General features: G+C 32.6%; 1 protein-coding gene across 2 annotated transcripts in view; it reads right to left on the reverse strand.

Annotated features, from left to right (window-relative positions):
• The window catches only part of LOC140432587 (hypoxia-inducible factor 1-alpha-like), a 267,073-nt gene that overhangs the window by 26,105 nt on the left and 219,278 nt on the right, over window positions 1-21,690 (reverse strand). For both annotated transcript variants that reach the window (XM_072520593.1, XM_072520592.1), the window contains exons 9-11: window positions 9,881-10,101; window positions 6,617-6,950; window positions 2,213-2,508 (exon numbers count right to left, since the gene is read on the reverse strand). In XM_072520593.1, the coding sequence (XP_072376694.1) occupies window positions 2,213-2,508; window positions 6,617-6,950; window positions 9,881-10,101 (851 nt within the window). The remainder of the gene's footprint in view (window positions 1-2,212; window positions 2,509-6,616; window positions 6,951-9,880; window positions 10,102-21,690) is intronic.

Here is a 21,690-nt window from a genome sequence, read left to right on the forward strand (position 1 = left end):
TACAAGATTTTGACACAGCTCTGTTTACTTATTTTATTTGTTTAGTAAATGCATGGAATCACTACTGATGCTAATTTTCTATGAATATTGTTCATTTATAAAATAAACACTTTTTTAACAGTATTTCTTAGCAATATGAATGGGCAGTCTTGTAATGTTAATGTTTCTCTATAGGTCTACTAGCTAATTAGATATCTATGTGTGATACAACTGAGCAGAGTAGATAAAAAGACATAATATTGAATTATTACGGTTTTAATCATCACATGTGGTTTTCCGAAAGAAAAAAGGACAGAAAGTTTTACAGTAAAAGGATTTTATGGGGAGGTGCGTGAAATGGCGCATTTTTGACTCGAGCTACTCATCAGACAGGAGATGCTATCGGAAGGGATCGCTTCTCCGGCATTTATTCATGGCTTTATGTGTGAGGTAGTAGTTATTGTTAAGCTAAAGTATTATCTGCTATTCACTCACTGTTTTATCAACACAATTAATGCGAAAAGCGTTTAAAGTATCTACATTTTAAAACCGCTTCGTTTAAACGAATTTTTTCATAAAACTGAAAAGATTAGAAGATTTTTTTGCACATTTTTTTGTCCCCCATAAGCATCTAAGTCGAAAAACTATCTCGGTAGCCATCTTAAAATCTTACAGTACCCCTGATATTTTCCACATTACAGCACGATGGATGAAGATTGTGTATTTAATATAAGAACTAAATAAGAAAATGAAAAACAATTTCAAATCAGTTAAAGATCACATAGGAGATAGGAACCAAAAAAATTACAAAAATAATTAATATAAAAATTAACATTTGAAAAATTAGGGGACGGCTTGGTGTGGTAACAATTGATGCCAAAATTAGAGAGCATGTATTAAGATAATAGGAAGACATGCTGAGTTCAATTTTCTAAAAAGAGTAGGGGAGGAAGACCAAGAGGTAAACAGCTAGACAAGAGATGTATGTGAAAATAATACTGGCATGATCAAAGATATAAACTTGAGAAATCTAATTAGGGAAGTTAACACAACATAACAGCAATAACAACGGAAATATGATGTAATGCCCTATTGGCAATGCCGCCATATTTGTTTTTCTGTCTGAACATATCCACTATCCCCACCTCTCTCCATCAACGTTTCATACGTCACGATACGACAAACTATTCTACCCACAGTACAAAGAGCCAAAAATGAACCTGAGCAGAATAAACCTTAATTTTTTTCAAATTTCCCCAGATCTAGGCAACATTACGTCAAAATGACCCGTTTTTGCATCAAAATGACCCCTCTTTTACGTTAAAATGCCTCATTTTTCCCCACATCTAGGGAAAAAGTATTATTGTGGTCCCGTACTGTCATAGCCCCTTTACTGGCAAAGAAAATGATTGGGACAAAGGTTAATATTGAGAAAAAATATGCTCATGTATACCAAAGATAATTACAGTCTTTTCAATCTATTTACCAATTAAATACACAAATTGATTACAAACGGAAAAATAGAGACTATTCTAATCTATTACAATATTTGAAAGAAAAAAAAAACAAACAAAATAAAAAAATTCGTCCGTTTCCATTCGAACAATTAATAGTTTAAATAGCATAAAAACAAATGCTTGTGCACAGTACCTTAATCCAAAACTTGCAATTAGTAAGCGGTAGGTAAGATAATTAAAAAGTTCCAAATTGGTAATTATTTGATATTCTATTAAGAATAGTCAAACTGAAACGCAGAACTTTTCTGAGCAAAGTACGCCTTCTATTGTACAAATCAACGCATAATAAACCGTCCAAACGTTTCTAAATAGTCATAATAATAATAAATATTTGAAAAATATTTGTGAAACTTGTGTGAGTAAAACAGCAACTGCATTATTTTAAAAGTATGTCATCGAAAATACCATTATAAACTTTACGATGATTAGGACAAATAAAGAAAAACAACAAATCAGTATTCAAAACATTTATTAACGAAAATCTTTGTATTTAATATTTCGGATTTGTAAAAAAATAACTCTATTCACACTCCCGCAAAGTGACTTTTCCCTTTCAGTTTCCGACCACAGAAACTTAATTCCGTTAATACACCATTTTGTAGCGGTAACATCCAATTTTAACAGCGCACAATCAAATTCGAGGCTTGTTCTCTCTATCTTTTCGATTTATTTGGAGCGAGACAGATGTAACCGGCTCTAATATCGAAACCGCTTACCAGCAGGTTCATTAAAACGCTATCGCTCGGTTGCGATATACATGCTGCTTTTTGTGAACCGCTCTTCAGTAACCAATTATTTTTATCCCTCTGTCGTCCTCTATTGTGATTATTTGATATTAACTGCTGTAGGAGTTCGGATGACATTTTTTCTTTGGGTTCGTTGCGGGTTTTTTTACTGACATGGTCGTATATGGTACAATTTGAACGTTTCGTACTCTGGGTACGGTCTAGTTTGTTGATGGCACTCGATTTTGGTGACAGATTGTTTTGGTCGTTCCACGACTTTCGGATATCTGAAAAAAAAAGAAGAAAAAGTTAGAATCATGCTTTAACCATTTTTGTAATAAAATGAAACAGTGCATTTAAAATATAAAAACATGTTTAATACTCATATAGCCAACGTATTCGGAAATTTTAGGTTTTAATAAAGGTTTGAGGACAGAGAAGCCTTGTTCTTGTTGAAACTCTGTCACTTGGAATCCTAAAATGAATCCTTCAGGATCTCATCCTATCATCGATACTATTGGATTCCATTCAAACAAATCTACGAATAACTATTCGTTATGCCGACGATACTGCCCCTGTGATTCTTAACATGCAGACAACAAAAAAAAAGTTCCGTAGTTTAAATAACTAAGTTCTAATCTTAACAAAAAATAAAACTTCGACAATGGGACTAAGATTTGGAAGATATCAAAATTGCAATTGAAATTACAACGACTATGTATGTCTTGCATTATATTTTACAGTAAACCTGGCCACTCATATTAAGAACAGTGAACCGTATTGAAGCATTAGAGATGTGGACCCTACTTAGGTTATCTAAAATTTCGCGAACATGACATGTTAAGTATTGAGAAGAGCAGACACAGGGAGACGATTTTTTAAAACTGTAACACACTTGCTGGCATGTTTCACGATATTTCATACCAAAACTGATGCTGTAAGGTAAAATTAAGAGTTGGAACGAGTCTGGAAGAAACGTGCATCCGTTATATGCGAGACGTGTGAAATTTTTACCGCACCCCATGTACTTCCGAAAGGAACAAATAACACAACCATATTGTTAAATCAACAATGAAGAAGGTGAACGCTGACACCTACCAGAACTACAAGGCAGTAGAAAAAAATTCAAAAATGAAACATTAAATTCAATTATTAGGCCTTTTCGTACACTTATTACATGAATTACTATGATCTTTTGCGACATGCCCTTTTGATGCAGAGATGAATGCTTAACCGGAAATGAAGCGGTGTGTTTCCCATTGTAAAAGGGGTAATATTTTTCTATATTTGGGGATGCTTCACAAGTTTACGCTTTTAAGAATATTTGGTGCATTGTTGATGATGATGGATGAAACTAGGTTGTTTACAATATATCATACAATCCACGGACCTTCAATTTTGTGTTATTTAGAATATATGCACTATTTTGTACTGCATAAGGAAGACAAGTGCTCAAGAAAATATTCAGAAGAAACATTTACATTTTAGTAAAAAGCAAGTGATCATTTAACGAGAATTACGAATTTATTTTTATTTTTATAATATAACCTTTTTATATTCACGCTACGTGCATAGGAAGAGCGATGATAACATGGTTATCATCGGAAATTCAGAGCAGTCATATTTCGATCTTATCGATAATGTAATCTTTTTATTCCGAGAAAGGATTTGTTTAAAACCTCCATTATCTGTATTTAATTTCCTTGCGGTGATGCAGGTAAAATATTTTTCTCGTCTACGAATTTATTTAAATTCTTAAATGAGATTGAGGCCTTTAGAGTTCTCTAACTATGTCATATAAAAATATAAATATTTTTCGTTTTGAGTACTAAATTTACGGGAAAGATAAATATGTGTATTTAGGACGAAAAATGTCATAATTAAAATATTTACACATACCTAGATGAATAAAATTTTGCAGATAACGCGCATTACTGAAATCTAAATCAAACTGAATTCAGATTTACGAACCAAAGATATATATTTAGTTGTAACGAAACGTGATTTATAATGTGAATTGCCAGTGAACAAATACTAATTAATTCCTCACTTGAAATGTTACATTATAGAATAAAAAACAAGTCAAATATACCATTTTCCACGGAACGCACCGCTACAGCCCGCAATCAAATGCCGCGACGGACATTTACCAGCAAAATCACGTCAGCTCAATCAGATTTCATGGATTTACATATTTCATGGAAGATGGATCCAAAAATTATTATTGTTAATTTATTGTGAGAGGATGCATGAGTGCTAGGAAGAGTTTGCATGACATTTTTGTAAAGTGCGAAACACGGAAAGTGAATTTGCTACTTTATTTTATCAATACTTCAGAATAAAACAACATCAAGAACTCATATCTATTGTAAAAACCGATCTCACATAACAAAATACAACATTTAGAACTTTATTTTTAGGTAAGTATTCAACATTTTCCGGTTGGTTCCGTTGTGGCAGCGCTCACTAGAGTCACTAGTCAGCGCACCGCTACGCGCTGCAAAAATATTCTACTCGGAAGTTTTCGGCGCAGTTCGGTTTGGGTCAATGTGTTACGTTTCCCTAAAGTTCACGTTTTAAAATAATAATAAATTTATTTTAAAATTTGTTCTAACTAAATCATTCTACTTTTTTAAACGTGCTACATGTATACTGACCCGCAAAAGTAACCGGATACTAAGTTTATTTTAAGTAAAATAAAAAGTATTAGAAAAACTTAAATAAAATTATTTTTATGGTATATTTAGTAACAAGCCATAAAATAAAAAATATATTCCAAAATATTGACTAATGTTATGACAAATAAAAATTTACAATTTTTTTTATTCCTGAGTACGATATTTTTAAAATCAAAATCATAAAATATTTCTAAAATGTGGATACTAAAATCGACTATTTTTTACTCGCACTTGAATAATTGCTCTTATCCCTTCTAGAATAAACTAAATCAAAGCAAAAAAACCCGTTTTTAGGGTCTGTTCTAACACTACCAAAGTTTCAAACTCATCATAATTTTCCGTAACTACCGCTTCTCCAACAAATGCTCTAACGGTTTAAGGTCTGGACTTCTAGGAGGCCAGACTAGTAACTGAATACTAATATGTGTAAAGTATTGCATTTTTATCCTAGCTATGTGCGGCCGAGCATTATCCTGCATTAAGAAAATCTTCACCTACAAAATTCATAGAAGGTAACACGTGTTCTTCTAGACATTCCCTAATGTACCAATCAGCATTACAGCCACCTGCCTTAACATTAACAAGTTCTGAATGTGTTTCCACTGTAATGCCGCCTCACACCATTATACCTCCACCACCAAGCTGTACTCTAACAATTAAGCAACATTTGGCCTCCCCCACAATCTTTGAGGGAGCAGGTAAATATCTCGTAAAATGAGATTCGTCTGTAAACACAACGTTTCTCCAATTTTCCGTATATCAATCAGCGTGAGCATGACAGAATACCAAGCGTTGTATTCGATGAGCTGCGTCTAATAAAGGGTCTGTAGTAGGTACATAAGATGATAAATTTTGTTCGCTTAATCTTCCGACGTACGGTGTCAGGTGAAACTACGGTACCATGAACATCTATGAGTGTAGTCAAAGCTGTAGCAGTCACTGTCCGCTCTTGAAGTCTTGGATTGGAAGAAGAAAGCAATCTTCCACATCGTTTGTTGACCTTGGTATTCACTGTATAGGTCTTCTTGAGTAAGAACCAGTTTCTCAAAATCGTTCTAAAACATCCTTATGAAGAGTAACAGCTTTTGCTACTTGATCTGGCCTCATTACAAATTATTCTTTGCTATTAAAAACACTTTTGTTTCCGAAAAAGCAGCCAACATCCAACACACACCAAAAAGGAATACAATAAATTTAACAAGCATTATTTTAAGTAAATATTCGATTTATTTCGAATATAAATATTACATATTTTAATATCGAAGAAAATTACACTTTTTAACTGTTTAAAATAACAAATGAAAGAATATTGCAATTTATATTTTGATAAATATGTTTAATTATTATACAGGGCAATTGAACAAAACTAAATGTAGAAATCCATGGAATTTCACGTGTCCAGTTACTTTTGCGGGTCAGTGTATTTGTAGTGCATTCTTTTTGTCTTGAATGTTGTAAACACGCTTCTAAAAACTTTATTACAAATTGATTGCTTCAGTAAACCACTTTTTGTAATGCCGCGGCCTCGAAACACGATATAGAATGGAGCCTGATCGTGATGAAGGAGACCGACTTAAAAGAAGTGCACGTGCTCTCCCTCTACCAAACCCGACTACCCTTCGCGAGAGCAGAGAGCTTATATAGCAATATAATAAAATAGCAATAGAATATTACCTAAATTGCTCCATATCTATTATATATAATGAACTTTACTTACTTTTTATATTATAGACATCATCAACTTCTTGTTTACACAATATTCCTCCCCCGTGGTCGCTCTGTTTTAATTGGCGTTTGTTTAACGAGTTTGATAATAATTGAGCTAAACTCGAATTACTTTCGGAATGCTGCGTCTTTTTGTCGCTTGTGCTCCACATTAGATCATTCGACACCAACATCGGCAGATCGTCAGTTATGTTCATGGGGATGTATGGAGGTTTCAATAATTCGATGTCCTCATCCATGTGGAGGTTCATAAACGATGACGTGTGCTCATCGTCTATTAGGGAATCGCATGGACTATTGAGGGAAGGTAAACTGCAGTCTGAGTGCTAAAAAAAGAATATATTAGAAAAATCACTTCGAGAAAAATGTTGAGCAAGGTTTTATAAGAAATTAGATATTTGCCTCTACATTTTTGATTTGATGGTATTCATTTACATGGATATTTAAAATCACAATATTAAATTAGTATTATTGAAGCTTGACCCGATTTCAATCGATTCTTTAATTTAAGCCTTGTTCATAAAGTTTCTATCAATTAATAATTGAAAATACACGATTCGGTGTAAGCTATAAATCATTTTTTAAAACAATTGCCTTGACTTATTCTTCTCTTCGATATAAATAATTGAGAAGCATGACAAGAATCGTCTTGTTGAATTATCGTTAGTACACTCAAATAGATTGTAATACGACTCGTTTTAAGTTATATTTGCAGTGTTGCCAGTTAATCAGCTCTCTCTACTAAAGTATATCGTACCTAAAAATTGTCACTCACCTCACTCAGTCACCTCACTCCCTCACATCACTCACTCACCTTACTCACTCATCTCATTCACTCGCCTCACTTACCCACCTCACTCACTCACTTCTAAATGCCTATAACTCCATCAATTTTGCTCCTATCACTCTGAAATTTGCATCGGATGCTCTTGCAAAGTTATACTATAAGAGAATAGAATTTAAAAAAAAAAACACAAAAAAAACCTACCCTCCTTTATGTTTCCGTAAAAAATGATATTGATTAACAAATATTGTTATAAATGATTTAAGGGGTTATGTAAAAATGATCGTCAGGCACCAGTGAATAAAGTAACACAAATCAGTATAAAATATCGTCTCAACATAAATGTAAATAACAACTCTACAGATCACATATATATTAAAATGAAATACTATCTGACAGCCTACACATTACAAAGATCTTGGCATTCTAACGACCGAAAATCTTCAGTACAAACAAGAAATCGTGTCTAGATATAGAAAAAGTGATCAGTTTTTATAAGAATGAATAAACTGTTCACATTAACAGGACTATCTCCTATCCTGAGAATTAAAATCATCCTCTATGGAAAGATTGGGCTCTCAATAAAAAAACATTCTTAAATTCTAGGTTGACCGAGTTACAAACCAACAAGTTCTAGAGATAATAAGAATAGAATCGGAATTTATATTTAATGTGAGGAAAAGGAAGCTAAATCTTTCCTGTAATTCAAAATTTGAGGTACTACAACTATATGGCAAGGTAAAGGCATGGACTGAAGTACACGTGTACCACGCCATCTAAAGTTAGAATTACGATGATAATCGGTAATATCAGTAGGAGAAACTGAACGATGAAGCGTTCGGTTATTTTAACAGATTTTAGGTTAGGTTAAATTAGGTGCGACTAGACATTTTTTATTGGAAATTATATGACATTTGACAATCTTGATACGTATATATATTGATGCATAGATATATTTTTATTAAAATAAATATCTTATTAAAGTAAAGTCTAAAAATAAAGGGACAGATCAGATAGGCATTTTTGTTTTTGGTTTCGAAAACAAGTTATTGAATGAACTTGAAAACTCAAATAAATCAATAAATAAACTGGACATCGCCAGTTTCTACTCCACTGCAGAAAAAAGACACAGAAATGGCTATTCACATTTTACTGACACATCCACATATGAACTATTGTTAAAAGCTTTTAAAGTGAGTAAAATAATTGCTGCTGTTATAAACTTTTAGAACGACTTCTCCTCAACAGAATAGGTACATAAATTCTGGAAAATATTCTACCCGAACAAGCAGACTTCAGAGCTAAAGTAACCAGTAAAGATCAAGTACTCAGGCTGACTAAAACAAAAAAAAGAACCGTAGTTTTCGTGGACCCGACAGCTGTCTACGATACTGTCCAGAAAGAAGGGCTCCTATTCAAGCTGGCGAAACAGATCTCTTATTATAAAACACTGCGACTGATAAACAACATGCTTTCTGATAGACACTTCCAAGTGATTCACGGTAATAACCACGGGAAAAAACAAAAAAAAACTCAACAATGGTTTACCTCAAGGATCAGTCCGATGTTATTGGATTTATATATCACAGATCTGCCTAAAACCAACACTAGAAAGTTATTTCAACATTTCATTTAGTAGCGGTTAATAATACAAAACCTGAATAAAACTGAAGTCAGCTGCTTCAACCTTAACAACAATAACGAATTAGAGGTCCAAAATAACCTTTTATAGAGACGTAACTAGCTGGGGCAGCCGATACATTGCGAACATCTGGAATTAATCTGGTGTATTCTGTGGCTGAGTATTGTGTACCGGTATGGATAAACAGCTACATACAAAGGAAGTGGACACGCAGCTTATGGCAATGTGAGAACGATTAGTGGATGCATCTTATTGGCTCCTAACACTCAGCCACATACCTCCACCTGCCGTAACAAGACAAAACGCCCTGATAAAGAACATATAAAAATAATTAGTAGCACACAACTCCCCATCCATGAGGATATTCCGTATCTGCCAATAAACCGTCTTCCATCTAGGAAACCGCCATTGTTATAAGCACAATTTCAACATCAACTCCGAATGGCAGACGCTCTGGACTGAAAGTTCTTCATCGGATATATTGACCCAGTCAATAAATATAAACCATATCGCATAATAATAGAACACGGAGTGTGTGACCATATCTATATATATATTTATATTTGTTTCCCATTTATATATATATATATATATATATATATATATATATATATAATGTAAACTTACCATGTCTTGTGCCATATGCTAAATAAATAATCAATAACTGTGATACTATTCACATGAAAAGTAAGATACTAAAATAACAAGTTTTAAACAACTAAATATCCAAACTATTAAGGTCACACAATATACTCGAAACGATCGTTAACTATAAATTATATAGGCAAATAACCAATTTAACAAGTTTTTTATCAGGCCACATTACTTACTTTCGATAGATTCGGTGATAACAATTGCGGGGACGTGTCTTGGAAGTCTCTGTATGCAATAAATGGATCAGACGGTTCTTCTGTTAACAAAGGTCCAAAATTATCCTTCAAAAGAATATCGTCTAGCATGTCTGGAAGAAATATGTGATCTTCCAGAGGAACGCACACGTCTCCCGCTACTGGAGCCAAGTGAGTTAGGTCTTCTGGTTCGTCTTTCAGCACTGAAACAAAGAATGAAATATACTGTAATTTACGGTAACTGGTTAAATGAATTTATTTTATTATATAAAACGAAGTATGAAATATACCGTAGTTTACGGTAAATAAATGGATTTATTTTATTACATGAAATTCATTAATATAATAACGTAAATTAAGGACATCACTAAATTTATTGTAACTACTAAAAATTTGATCTGATTGGCTTAAAACGTTCAATAATTGTACGATTTTGGTATTAACTTATTAAATTTTATTGCAATGGAAATCATGATCTTTGATTTTTATTATAAAACAGTCTATAAAACCTGCTATAACATAAAAGAGTATAAGCTATAAAAGAGTGACAGAGAAATTGAAGTGTTTACTTTTAGGTAATTTACTACTCGTATACAGGTTGGTTTTCAAAAGTACTGTTATTTTTAAGTTTATGAACAATTAATATACCGCAGATTCAATAACATGTAGAAAGTTATTTTTTTAAAACCCGAGCACTTTTTTTCAAAAATTTAAAAAATTTAAAAAGAACCATTTGAAAGATTAAGAGGTTAAATTTAGACCAAAAAAATTAAGAACGATTCCTTTAAAAAATTAAGAACGATTCCTTTAAAAATGAGCCGTCTGTGATGCGTCAAAGATCAAGGGTTTAAAAGCGAAGCGATTTTACAATTTCAAAAACTAAACTCTAATAAACGAAAATTGATGTTTTCTTTAATTTGGGGTATCTCGTGGCATAGATCATCAAAATGTGTTTAGTTAATTTGTGAAATATTTATTTGGCCGAGTAATTTGTTTAAACAATTTAAAATAAATATTTATGTTGCAAAATTTTACTTTTCTCTTATTATTATTAGTAGAAAAGGTTATGAAATGATAAGAAACTTAAATATTTATATATTATAGCTATAAATAATATCTTTTAACAATAAATTTTACAAGAAACTAATTTTTTATTTGAAAATCAAATCTATTATTCTAGTCGTCAGAGACTCTAGACCTCTAGAACCTCTAAAAATAATATGAACAAGCTAAATTTTGCTGAGAATGTTAATTTTGGGACACCAAAAAGTATGCAAAAAACTTTACCACTCCCCCGGCTTTCCCGTAAAACTTTCCTTCTGGGAGGAAACTGAAAAAATTGATTTACCAAGAATCTGTACGCCGTATAAAAAATATTTCAAATAAAAAATGTAGCTAAGATAATTTTGAACAAAAATGTTTATTGACACTTTTTGTGTAGACTGAACCGTTCTCTCCGAAACAACGATTGAAGTAATCGGTGAATTTGAATGTAAGCTACGAGCGCGAAATGCATTTTAAAGGTGAAGAATGCAACTTTCGTATGCAATTTTTGTAAGTTGCCGCAAATGAAATCGGCTTTATCTCTTCATCTTCCTCTTTATAAGCAATTCTGCTTGTTCATTGGCGGATTAATATGTGTATGGAAGGTTGTCACTCCATCTTTTGCGCGGTCCTCCGATACTTCTTCTGCAGATTGGTGACTTATCTCTTGCTATTTTGACGACACGGGTCTCCTCCATTCTGCTTATGTACTTATTCCATTCGTTTTTTTCTATTTTCTGTCCATTCATTTATACATTGTACGTTACATTTTCGTGAGGTCACATGATACCAACACGAAATATTTAGGCGGTAGGTGTGTTCTTTTTTAGAATCACTTTGCCGAGTATACTGGCATTACAGCCACTAGACATATTTTATTATATACGCGTAGAAATAATATTTAAAGATTTCTATTAATGTTAACTTAAAGAAATACACAATAATATGTTTCATTTAATTTGTATAAATGCATTATAAAGCGTTGTTATGAAAAACATTTGTTCGGAACACACTGTAACTGTAATCGAACGAAGGTGATATTTTGGCTTAAATTGGTAACACTCATTTGACAGTTGCGGTGTTGACTAATGTTAATAAGTAATGAAAAAAGTGTTTTTTTTTTTGTTTAAGTATTCCATTTTACATATTTATACGACGCATACAAACGGCTCAAATTGTTGTTAACAAGATTATTTTTTAACTCTTGTTTTGTTTCTATTTATTTAGATTAAATATTAATTTGTTTTGTTGTATAATCCACTTTTGCAATAATTATGTGATCTATTTGATTTAAAATGGATTCAGGATTTTTTTATACTTTGGCAACTATGTCAACTTTGATCTCTGTCAATGATAATGGCGTGCAACGGTAAGTAAATTAGATGGACTGTAAATGTCTTTCGTAAATAAACTGAATGATTTTTTATATATGTTCAATTATTACGACTACCGAACTTCTGATAAGTATTCTCTATTTATTTGTCAAACTCCGTTTCAGTTTCTGGAATCAAAACAACAATGATATCACTAATTTATTTTATCCTCCTACGAAAAAAGTTTTCCGACCGTTCGGTTCGTAAAAACTTTTGTAATTTTATTTAGAACTTCAAAATAAAACCATATAAATGTCGAAACTTTCCGAAACTTTCATCAAATGTAGATATTAACTTCTTCATTTTGTGGTGCAAACATATATTACTTATTTCTATATTTTATTGTGACTTTTTCTACTAAATATATCCTACAATATATACAATATCTATCTATAACAAAGGTATGATGACAGGTCACACCGTTTGTCCTGTAAGGTAACGACGCCACCTAGGAAAGAAATCTGAATTATCAACATTTGACATTTCAATCTACAAATTGATGATTAAAATATTGTTAACCAGAAATTTTACAACTTCAGCGTAATTAATTTTTTCGAAAATTGCTAAAAATATAGGTTACTGTAATTGTAAGGTAAGATCAATGACGTATAATAGTTATTTAATATATGTCACTGGGTAAGATAAACATACACTTACTATAAAAATAAAATGACGTTTAAAAAAACGTCAACGCTTTACCAAAATAAAATAAAATTAAAACTAAATAAGATTAAATAAAAATTAAGTAAAAGCTATACATATAAAAACGCTGCTATACCGTTTCTGTTTGATTTCCCGTGTAAAATCCCATAAGAAAATGCCAAGGTTCATTCTGCACATATTTTTGGTGGGGTGGAATAGTTCGTCGGATCGTGACGTATGATACTTCATTGGAAAATAGAGGGGGTAGCGAATATGTTGAGACAGACTGAAAAAACACAGATTGCGGCATTACTAAGAGGACATTACATCATATCTCCTTTGTTATTGGTCCGATTCGAGCGTGTTATACGTTAAATGAAAGGGAAGGATACCACGAATATATTTAGATAGAAAAAACAAACAAGGCGAGTAGTAGTGAAAAAAATATTAAAAAAAACGTGATGTCAAGTCAGAAGTGAACCTGATCATACTTTATATTGACTTGGATTATAATATGCAGATTATATTATATAGTTTATTATTTTAAAAATGTAATGACTGACTGTAGATGATAATTGATTGGATCCCCGTTGCATGCGACGGGCAAAGTCACTAGTATACAATAAATATATTACTGTAGAAATTATGAAATGGAATAAAGGTATATTTTTAGAATTGTATTGCGTTCATACTGATTTTGTTTGTAAAATGGGAGCCAAACGAAAAATATTTTTCTGATTGTATTGTAATAATTGCTTGGTTCGTAATTATCGTATCCATTGTCAAGTTGTATTGTGAGTTTTGGAGTTTTTACTCGAGGTAAAGTCTATATTATGTTAATTGCTTAATAAATATTAAAAAAGAATTTAGTAGACAATACTACTTGAATTTTTGTACAATTAGTTTTGTTGTTTAATATTTCCTAGAGAAGCAATCTTTTTATGTAAGGTTTAGTGAAAGTAGAGTAATTTGAACTATTAAAATAGAGCAAAGTGGGAGCATACTTTAGAAGAATTAATTATAGTTAAATACAAAAATTTATACTTATTAGTGATATTATATTTTTAAATTTCAAACGAATCGGATCGGCAGCTCCTATACATAACTTTCCTTTTACAAATAAAATAAAAATGTAGCTGTTACTTTCGGTCGTGGAAGCTTGTTGAAATTTTATTATTAGAACAAGAAATTTCAGAGTAACGTAAAGTAAAAAATATACTACTGGAAAGCCGCCATAAGAATATAGTGGAAAGCGAAAAACGAAAACGTAGATCTTAAGAATTCAGCCAGCATGAAAATTATCTTGGACGACAGATCCCATTTTACATCTGTGTCAGAAGTAAAGTGAAAACGTAAATTGGTATATTCTAATAAGAAGGACGCCCAAGAAATCGAAAAGATCTAACATAAATCTTGTACGTGAAAATTGTGATTTTTTCATTCCAGTTTATTTTATTTTATAATTTATTATAAGTATGAAATAATAAAAAAAGTAGAGAGAATGTTAGCGCATAGGCCATCAAAACTTAATACAGTAGTAATACATATTAGTAATACAGTACTTATAGTATATTTCAAGAATTTGCGACAGTTTTAAATTATCGCTAGACAATCGATAGCCAATGGTCCACTCTAATGTAGAGCATGAAAATATAAAATAAGTAATTTTAAATTGAATTAAAAAAATATTTTTATAATCTTTTTTACAGTATCAATAAGAAGTTATTTATAGTAAATCCTTTTGATTTAGTTCATGTGCACTGTACATTTGATGCGGAAATGTTAGTTTGTCTAACAGATTTACCATTTTTGCTCAACATTAAAGACAGTTTCATGTTAATAAAATTATAAAATATTTAGATTTTTGAAACATATTTTTATTTTATATTTACCTGCAAAATATTTGTTACAACCAGACTAGTTATCTTGAATTTAATGTGGTTCTAATCAGTGAGCTCTTAGAAATTAAGATAAGCGTAGATACGAGGATACATTGGTATTAAACTAGCCTTTGATAGATGGCGCTACTTGATACCGAATTTGGTTTCGGTGTTGACATTTGCCATTCATGACATGACGTCTGTCAAAATTTTAAGTTTTAAAAACAATTAGTTTGGTTTTTACAGCCATCAAAAGCAAACAAATTTTGTGTTTTTGAAGAAATGGAAAAAGTCAAGTATCGTTCGGTGATTAAGTTCATCCACAAAAAGGGTAAAACGAATGTGGAAATCAAAGCCGACCTGGACGAAGTTTATGGTGAGGTTGCACCTTCGTTAGCAACAGTAAAATTTTGGAAACCTGAATTTGTTCGTGGTCGTACGAGTGTTTTTGATGATAAGCGTACCGGGAGGCCAAATGAAGTCACCACGCCGGAAATGATCAACAAAGTCCATGACATGATTATGACAGATCGTCGAATTAAGCTCCACGAGTTAATAGAGGTCCTAAACATTTCCTACGAATGCGTACACAACATCATTCCCATCATTTGGACATGAAAAAGCTATCCGCGCGATGGGTGCCGCATTTGCTGACAATCGATCAAATGCAAAAACGTGTGACCACTTCGGAGACGCTTTAGGCGATGATACGGCGTGACCCGAACGACTTTTTTCGCCGATTTATGACCTTTGATGAAACCTGGGTGCATTATTACACACCAGAAACCAAAGAACAGTCGAAACAGTGGCGCAAACGCGACGAAGGGCCGCCGAAGAAGGCAAAGAGTGCACATTAGGCCGGCAAAGTGATGGTGACTGTTTTCTGGGATGCGAAGGGCATCATCCACATCGACAACTTGGAAAAAGGAAAAACAATCCATGGTGAGTACTACGCAACATTATTGGATCGATTCGATGCCGAATTGTGTCGAAAACGCCCCGGTTTGGAACGCAAAAAAGTGCTCCTTCACCACGACAATGCACCGGCTCACCGATCGGCCGTCGCCATGGCAAAATTACACGAATTGGGCTATGAATTGGTTGAACACCCACCGTATTCCCCAGAACTTGCCGCCAGCGATTTTTTCCTGTTTCCAAACCTAAAAAAATGGCTCGGAGGACGTCGTTTCGTAACAAATGATGAAGTCGTCGATGAAACTTCGGCCTATTTTGAAGAGCTCGAGCAAAAGTACTATTCGGATGGGATAAAAAAATTGGAACATCGTCTTACTAAGTGTATCGAGCTAAAAGGGGACTATGTTAGAAATAAATCGATTTAATTCCAAAAAACTTGTTTTTTCTATCAATGGTTAGTTTTATATCCATCCACCCCCGTATTTATTGAATCCCTCACAGCCTGTACTTGGGTTTTTGACCATTCGGATAAACTGATACCTTACTTTAGCGATACAGACAAATCGGTTGCAAATTAATGGTACCCTAATAAGTTTGTCATCGTAGTAATAGTGATTGGAAAGTGCTTGTTTGTATATTGACAGCGAAAATGGCGAGAGGTGTTTTAGATAAAATCAAGTACATCAAGTAGTAATATTTAATTTGCACGCTTATTTTACTGCGGAAAAAGCCCATGGAGGCCCTTTGTGACCAGTTCAATCCGTACATAAGCGTCAAAAGAAAGGAGATGTTTCTGTAGACACAGTGTTAAAAAAATTAAAAGACAGAAATACACTCGAAATTTCCAGTGTAAGTCTCTGGAGAGTTTTCAAACAGATTGTATTTAGGTTCAAAACGAAACACAAGAGACAAGCCTTGTGTGAAAGGGCTAGTGTCTTTCATAAAAGAATCGAGTGTTTAAGGTGCCTTTATTTGAGGTAGAATAAAACGGATTTGGCAGGACGAGATCATAAAATCCATAAAACACACCGATACAGTATATAAAATAAAATAATGGTTAACGAATAAAAATATTTAATTTTCTCAGGATTCTTTCAAGCCGTAATTACTACAGTTAGCCAAAAGGATCGAAAAACCAAAAATATTTATAGTAGACAAGATTATACATATCTTTAGAGATAATGTATTAAGACTGACCCCTTACCATTGCGAATTCAATCCCATTGAAGATATTTCCCATAGCAATCCCAGAGTTGCTCGCTACTCACCTTTCAATATTAAAATGCCTAGATACTATACACAACATCGAATTAAGAATCATTTTAAGAGCTTATAGAACAACGCCTGTAGAAAGCTTATACTGCGAACCGGGTGAACCATTACTATCTTTCAGGCGGCAAATTCTCAGTTTATCATATGCTTCAAGAGTTGCATCGCTTCCATCAATTCCTGCTCACAAAAATACTTTTTGCAAACATTTCAAACCAATTTTTCAAAATAGCTCCTCCCCACCACCTTTTTTATAATAGAACTCACTGCTACATTCAAAATTTTCCCAAAAAATTATTAGTCACAGCATAGAATACACAGCATTCATCCGTAGGTTATCAAAACTCCACGTGTAAACACCCAATTAACGCAATACGCAATATAATAAATATCATACCAATCCACATCTTGTATATCAAAATTATAAACAAATAGTCTCGAATTACAAAAATTACACCCACATCTTCACTGATTCATCACAGAAAACCTTTATTTTCTTATTATCTCGCACATACCAAGGATGTTTCACTCGTTCACCCTCGCGGCCTATCGTTGCAGTTTACAGCGATGTCGATGCCAGAACAAAATAGTTTGTTTTACATCGCGGTCGACCTGTTGATCGCACAAATTTATTGGTGGTTTTCAAACCACGTGACATTCGCTGGAGATACATATGGTAAGATGAAATACTGTGTATACTATACTGAAATATATCCAGACTCATTCTCATATAAGCATAAAATTTGTCTGAGTTGTGTTTCTTAAGCTCTTTAAATAGGTATTCTCTTAGATACTGCCTTTGATGAGCCGAAACCTGGCGATTTAAAGAATTACAAATGATCCATTACTTTTCACTTTTGGGCATGTATTCACTGTCATCACTACTGTTGCTCATGTATATAATTTTATAAGGTAAAAAAGCTAACTTTCCCGAAACACATCTGAGTCATCTCAGAAACCACAAAGAACACTGAAAGGAAGGTTTCTTCGGTATGTTCTGCCCGTCATCGATGTAAACTTGGACCGTGACCGCGACCTCCACCGCGCACATCCATGTATCTTCGGTATGTCCGTACCCTCTTCCGAAGACGTAGGAGCAGCAGTATTCATTAACAACAATACCAAATATTTAAGCTTCCCAGTTCATACAGTATCTTAAGTGGAGAACTTTATGCCGTATTAACGTCGAGATATTGTCCATTTTGTTGTTATAATTAATTTTACATCAAATTAGTCAAATTCTAATAAAAAATTTTCGAAAATTCAAAAAATTTGTCTTTTGTTACTTCTAAAAGATGAAAAAACGATAAAATCAACAATATTTCGACGTTGCCACCTAGAAAAACTCATAAACTAACGAAATCTTTTTGGTTTTTTGTCAACAGATGATCCAGTTATATAGATGATGAAGATATGATGAACACCGCAAAGTAATTTTTTTTCCTCTTGGAAAATTAGCTTTTATTTTCTTATTTTTAAGCAAAATTTCAGGTAATACTTTTAAAATGTTGTACTAATGTTATAAATAAATTTATATTAAACATTTTTTCAAAAAAAAATCTTAAAAATGTGTTTAAAATATTGAAAATAAACCCTACACACCCCCCCCCTAAAGTAACATAAAATAAAAGAAGAAACAGAGAAGATAAAAACAATAAAATATCTTAATAGTGTCTATAAAAATAATTATCATCTGATAACATGTCAGGGAAATGCGCTTTGAGACTTCTCATTCAATTAAACTGTTTCAAATGCTACATCAGTCAACAATAGCAATGATTTGCTATGGATATGTTACGCTCAATATGTAAATAAATAAAAAGGAAATGAATTAAAGTCACATGTGCATTATTATTTATAACAAGTTGAAAGATAGCAACATTGTTATCAGATGAAACCTGTCTACAAAAAAATTATTGCTAATGATCATATTGTGCCATAAATAATTATGCTAAAAAATTTCTATCAAATACGCAAAGCAAAATACTTTCAAGGTTAAAAAAAAGTTAAACCCGTTAAATGATTTGGAAATTTGTGTGGTATGTTAATCACAACTATTTAAATCTCTATAATCCTATAAATTTATTATATAAGACAATTTTTTTCCGTATTTAGGAGAGATATTTAATGACTTCCAATGCCAAACTCATAAACGATATTTATAGTTATTTTTTAGCTATGTACATAGCCGATATTACACTAAAAACAAACTTGGATAATGAGATACAAAATACACTGTATATACGGATGTTTAAATGACTAAATTATTGTTGAATTTTTGATAAAAACTTTTCTTTATGACTGACACAAACGTGCATTTAGACTAGAGTTATGAACGAGTTTTTTCGATTCCTTTGGCCTCTGGATCCAAAGTTGGCAGGTTTACGCAGCTAACTACCTTTCGGGATCTTCATTCAGACCCTTGAGGACTAATTAATATGTATTTCAAAAAGTACATGCATAAGAAGGCCGACGCAAATATATTCATTTATTGAATATATGAAAAAACTAATTTTGAAGCGGTTTTTGGCTTTTTCGCCTCACTGTTGGGCGCTCGGGCTGCGGCGTGTATCAGGGAGAGAAACAAAATCTAGGGCACATATTTTTTCCGATAAAATTTCTCATTCTACAAATGAGCACCCTCCCTGCCATATGCGCTTCATTATCAATTAAAAAACAATGGTTTATTAGTTATTTATGCACCAAGGGTATTATTAGGATAATTACGCCCGGAGAGCAACATAATCCAACCAGAGGGCCTTTGGCCCGAGGGATGGATATTGGTCGATGGGCGTAATTATCAGGTAATACCAGTGGCACAAACCATATAAGATTTTAATTTTCACTTCACATAATATAAAAATTTAAATTGAAACGTTTTTAATATTGTTCTGAAGCTATGTTCTTGTGGAATTTTAAAGTAGATATTATTTTGGGAATAAGCCACAATTGAAGGTTAAAATAAGTTTATTGGCGTTTTAATTTCCGCTTCGGAAATCGTTCTTGAAATGAACTCCCAATAAAATAATAGAAACGTGTTTACTTTTTATTTTACTGCACCTACAAAATATATCCGTATATTTTGTATGTATCACTGGTGTTACCGGATAATTACGTTCATCGAGCAACATCTATCCCTCGGACCAGAACCCTTCTGGCTGGATTATGTTACACTTTCGGGCGATGTTAGTACAAAAATAACTATTAAACCATTTTTTTTTAATTGATAATAAAGCGCGTATGGCAGGGCGGGCGCTCATTTGTACAATGAGAGTTTAAACCAGGAAAATATGTGCCCTAGATCTTGTTTCTCTCTCTTATATACGCCGCAGCCCTAGCGCCCGTCCTGCCGTAAGCACTCCATTAAAAAACAAAGTTTTAAAATGAAATAGGCCCAAAATACTTATCGGGAAATAATAGAAAAAGGTTTGAGCTTGAATTTAGGTCCATGGTAAATTCAAAAATAATATTTTTTACTTGTTCTTTTGAATTTTGAAAATAGTAATTTAGAGTTTTTCTGTTTTAAATTATTTGTTTATAACTCGAAAACGATCAAGTTTACAGAAAAACTACAAGAAACCTATTTTGGTCATAATGATCCAAAAAATTAAAAAAACATTGTCCGGGAAAAATAATTCTTTAAAAAATATTGAACAACTTTTCGCCTGGGCGACCTCTTGATTCTTATTTTAGTGTATCTCATGAAAGTGATTATGCAAAAAAATCTCATGGGAATATTTTTCCGAATGAACCTGAGTCTAATTAAAAGAAAAACGCAAAAGTTATTTTAGCCATCGATTAAAGAAGGGAAATAGGTTTCAAATGGATGGGAACAGAAACATGTGCCCAATCTAGAAAAACGTTACAAGTGAATATTGAATGACGGAAATATGACGAGAAATTGGAATCCATTATGATTTATATGAAGTACCAAAAAAGAGACGAATAAAGAACGAATAAAATTAAACATAATGAACATAAAAAAGTGTCTCATATTTTCAAGCAAAATATAGAATCTTAAGTGATCCTTGTATCACCATTTTATTTAATCAGTAGATGAATTTCATTAATTTTTTTTTTTGGAATTTTCTAAAGTCGATTTTACACTACATGATTTATCATGTGATTTGTCATATGATTTGGTCATGGAGTGAAATTTACATGTTTACACTGTCATATGATTTTGTCATAAGCGTTGTCATGCGGTTCGTCATAGTTTGTCACAGGAGAATAGGACGGTACTTATTCCGCATGACAAAATCATATGATTTTCGGTAATATCTCTTCATTACAGGTAACAACAACATATTTAAAGATAGCGCCTTATTCTTATGCCAATTTAGCGACATTCTCTTACCGAGAGACAACATTCAGCTATTAGCTGTACATGTACGCAGTTGTTGCCGGCGTATTATTATTAAAAGTCGGGAAGCCAATGCAAGCAAAGATTTATTTTCCATTATAATAGTTTAAAAATCTAACCTCATTGACACTCATATCATAAGTCATAACTTATCATGCAGTGTAAACACGATTTTTTAAAACATCATAGAAACGAGGAATCATTACAAATCTCATATGATATCGTCATATGATAAATCATGTATGGTAAGGTCGACTTAATACTGTGTAGAAAGTTGTTACAGAAAGAGAATTGAAGAAAATTGGG

This window comes from Diabrotica undecimpunctata, chromosome 1, assembly GCF_040954645.1.
Source record: "Diabrotica undecimpunctata isolate CICGRU chromosome 1, icDiaUnde3, whole genome shotgun sequence".
Taxonomy (NCBI): domain Eukaryota; kingdom Metazoa; phylum Arthropoda; class Insecta; order Coleoptera; family Chrysomelidae; genus Diabrotica; species Diabrotica undecimpunctata.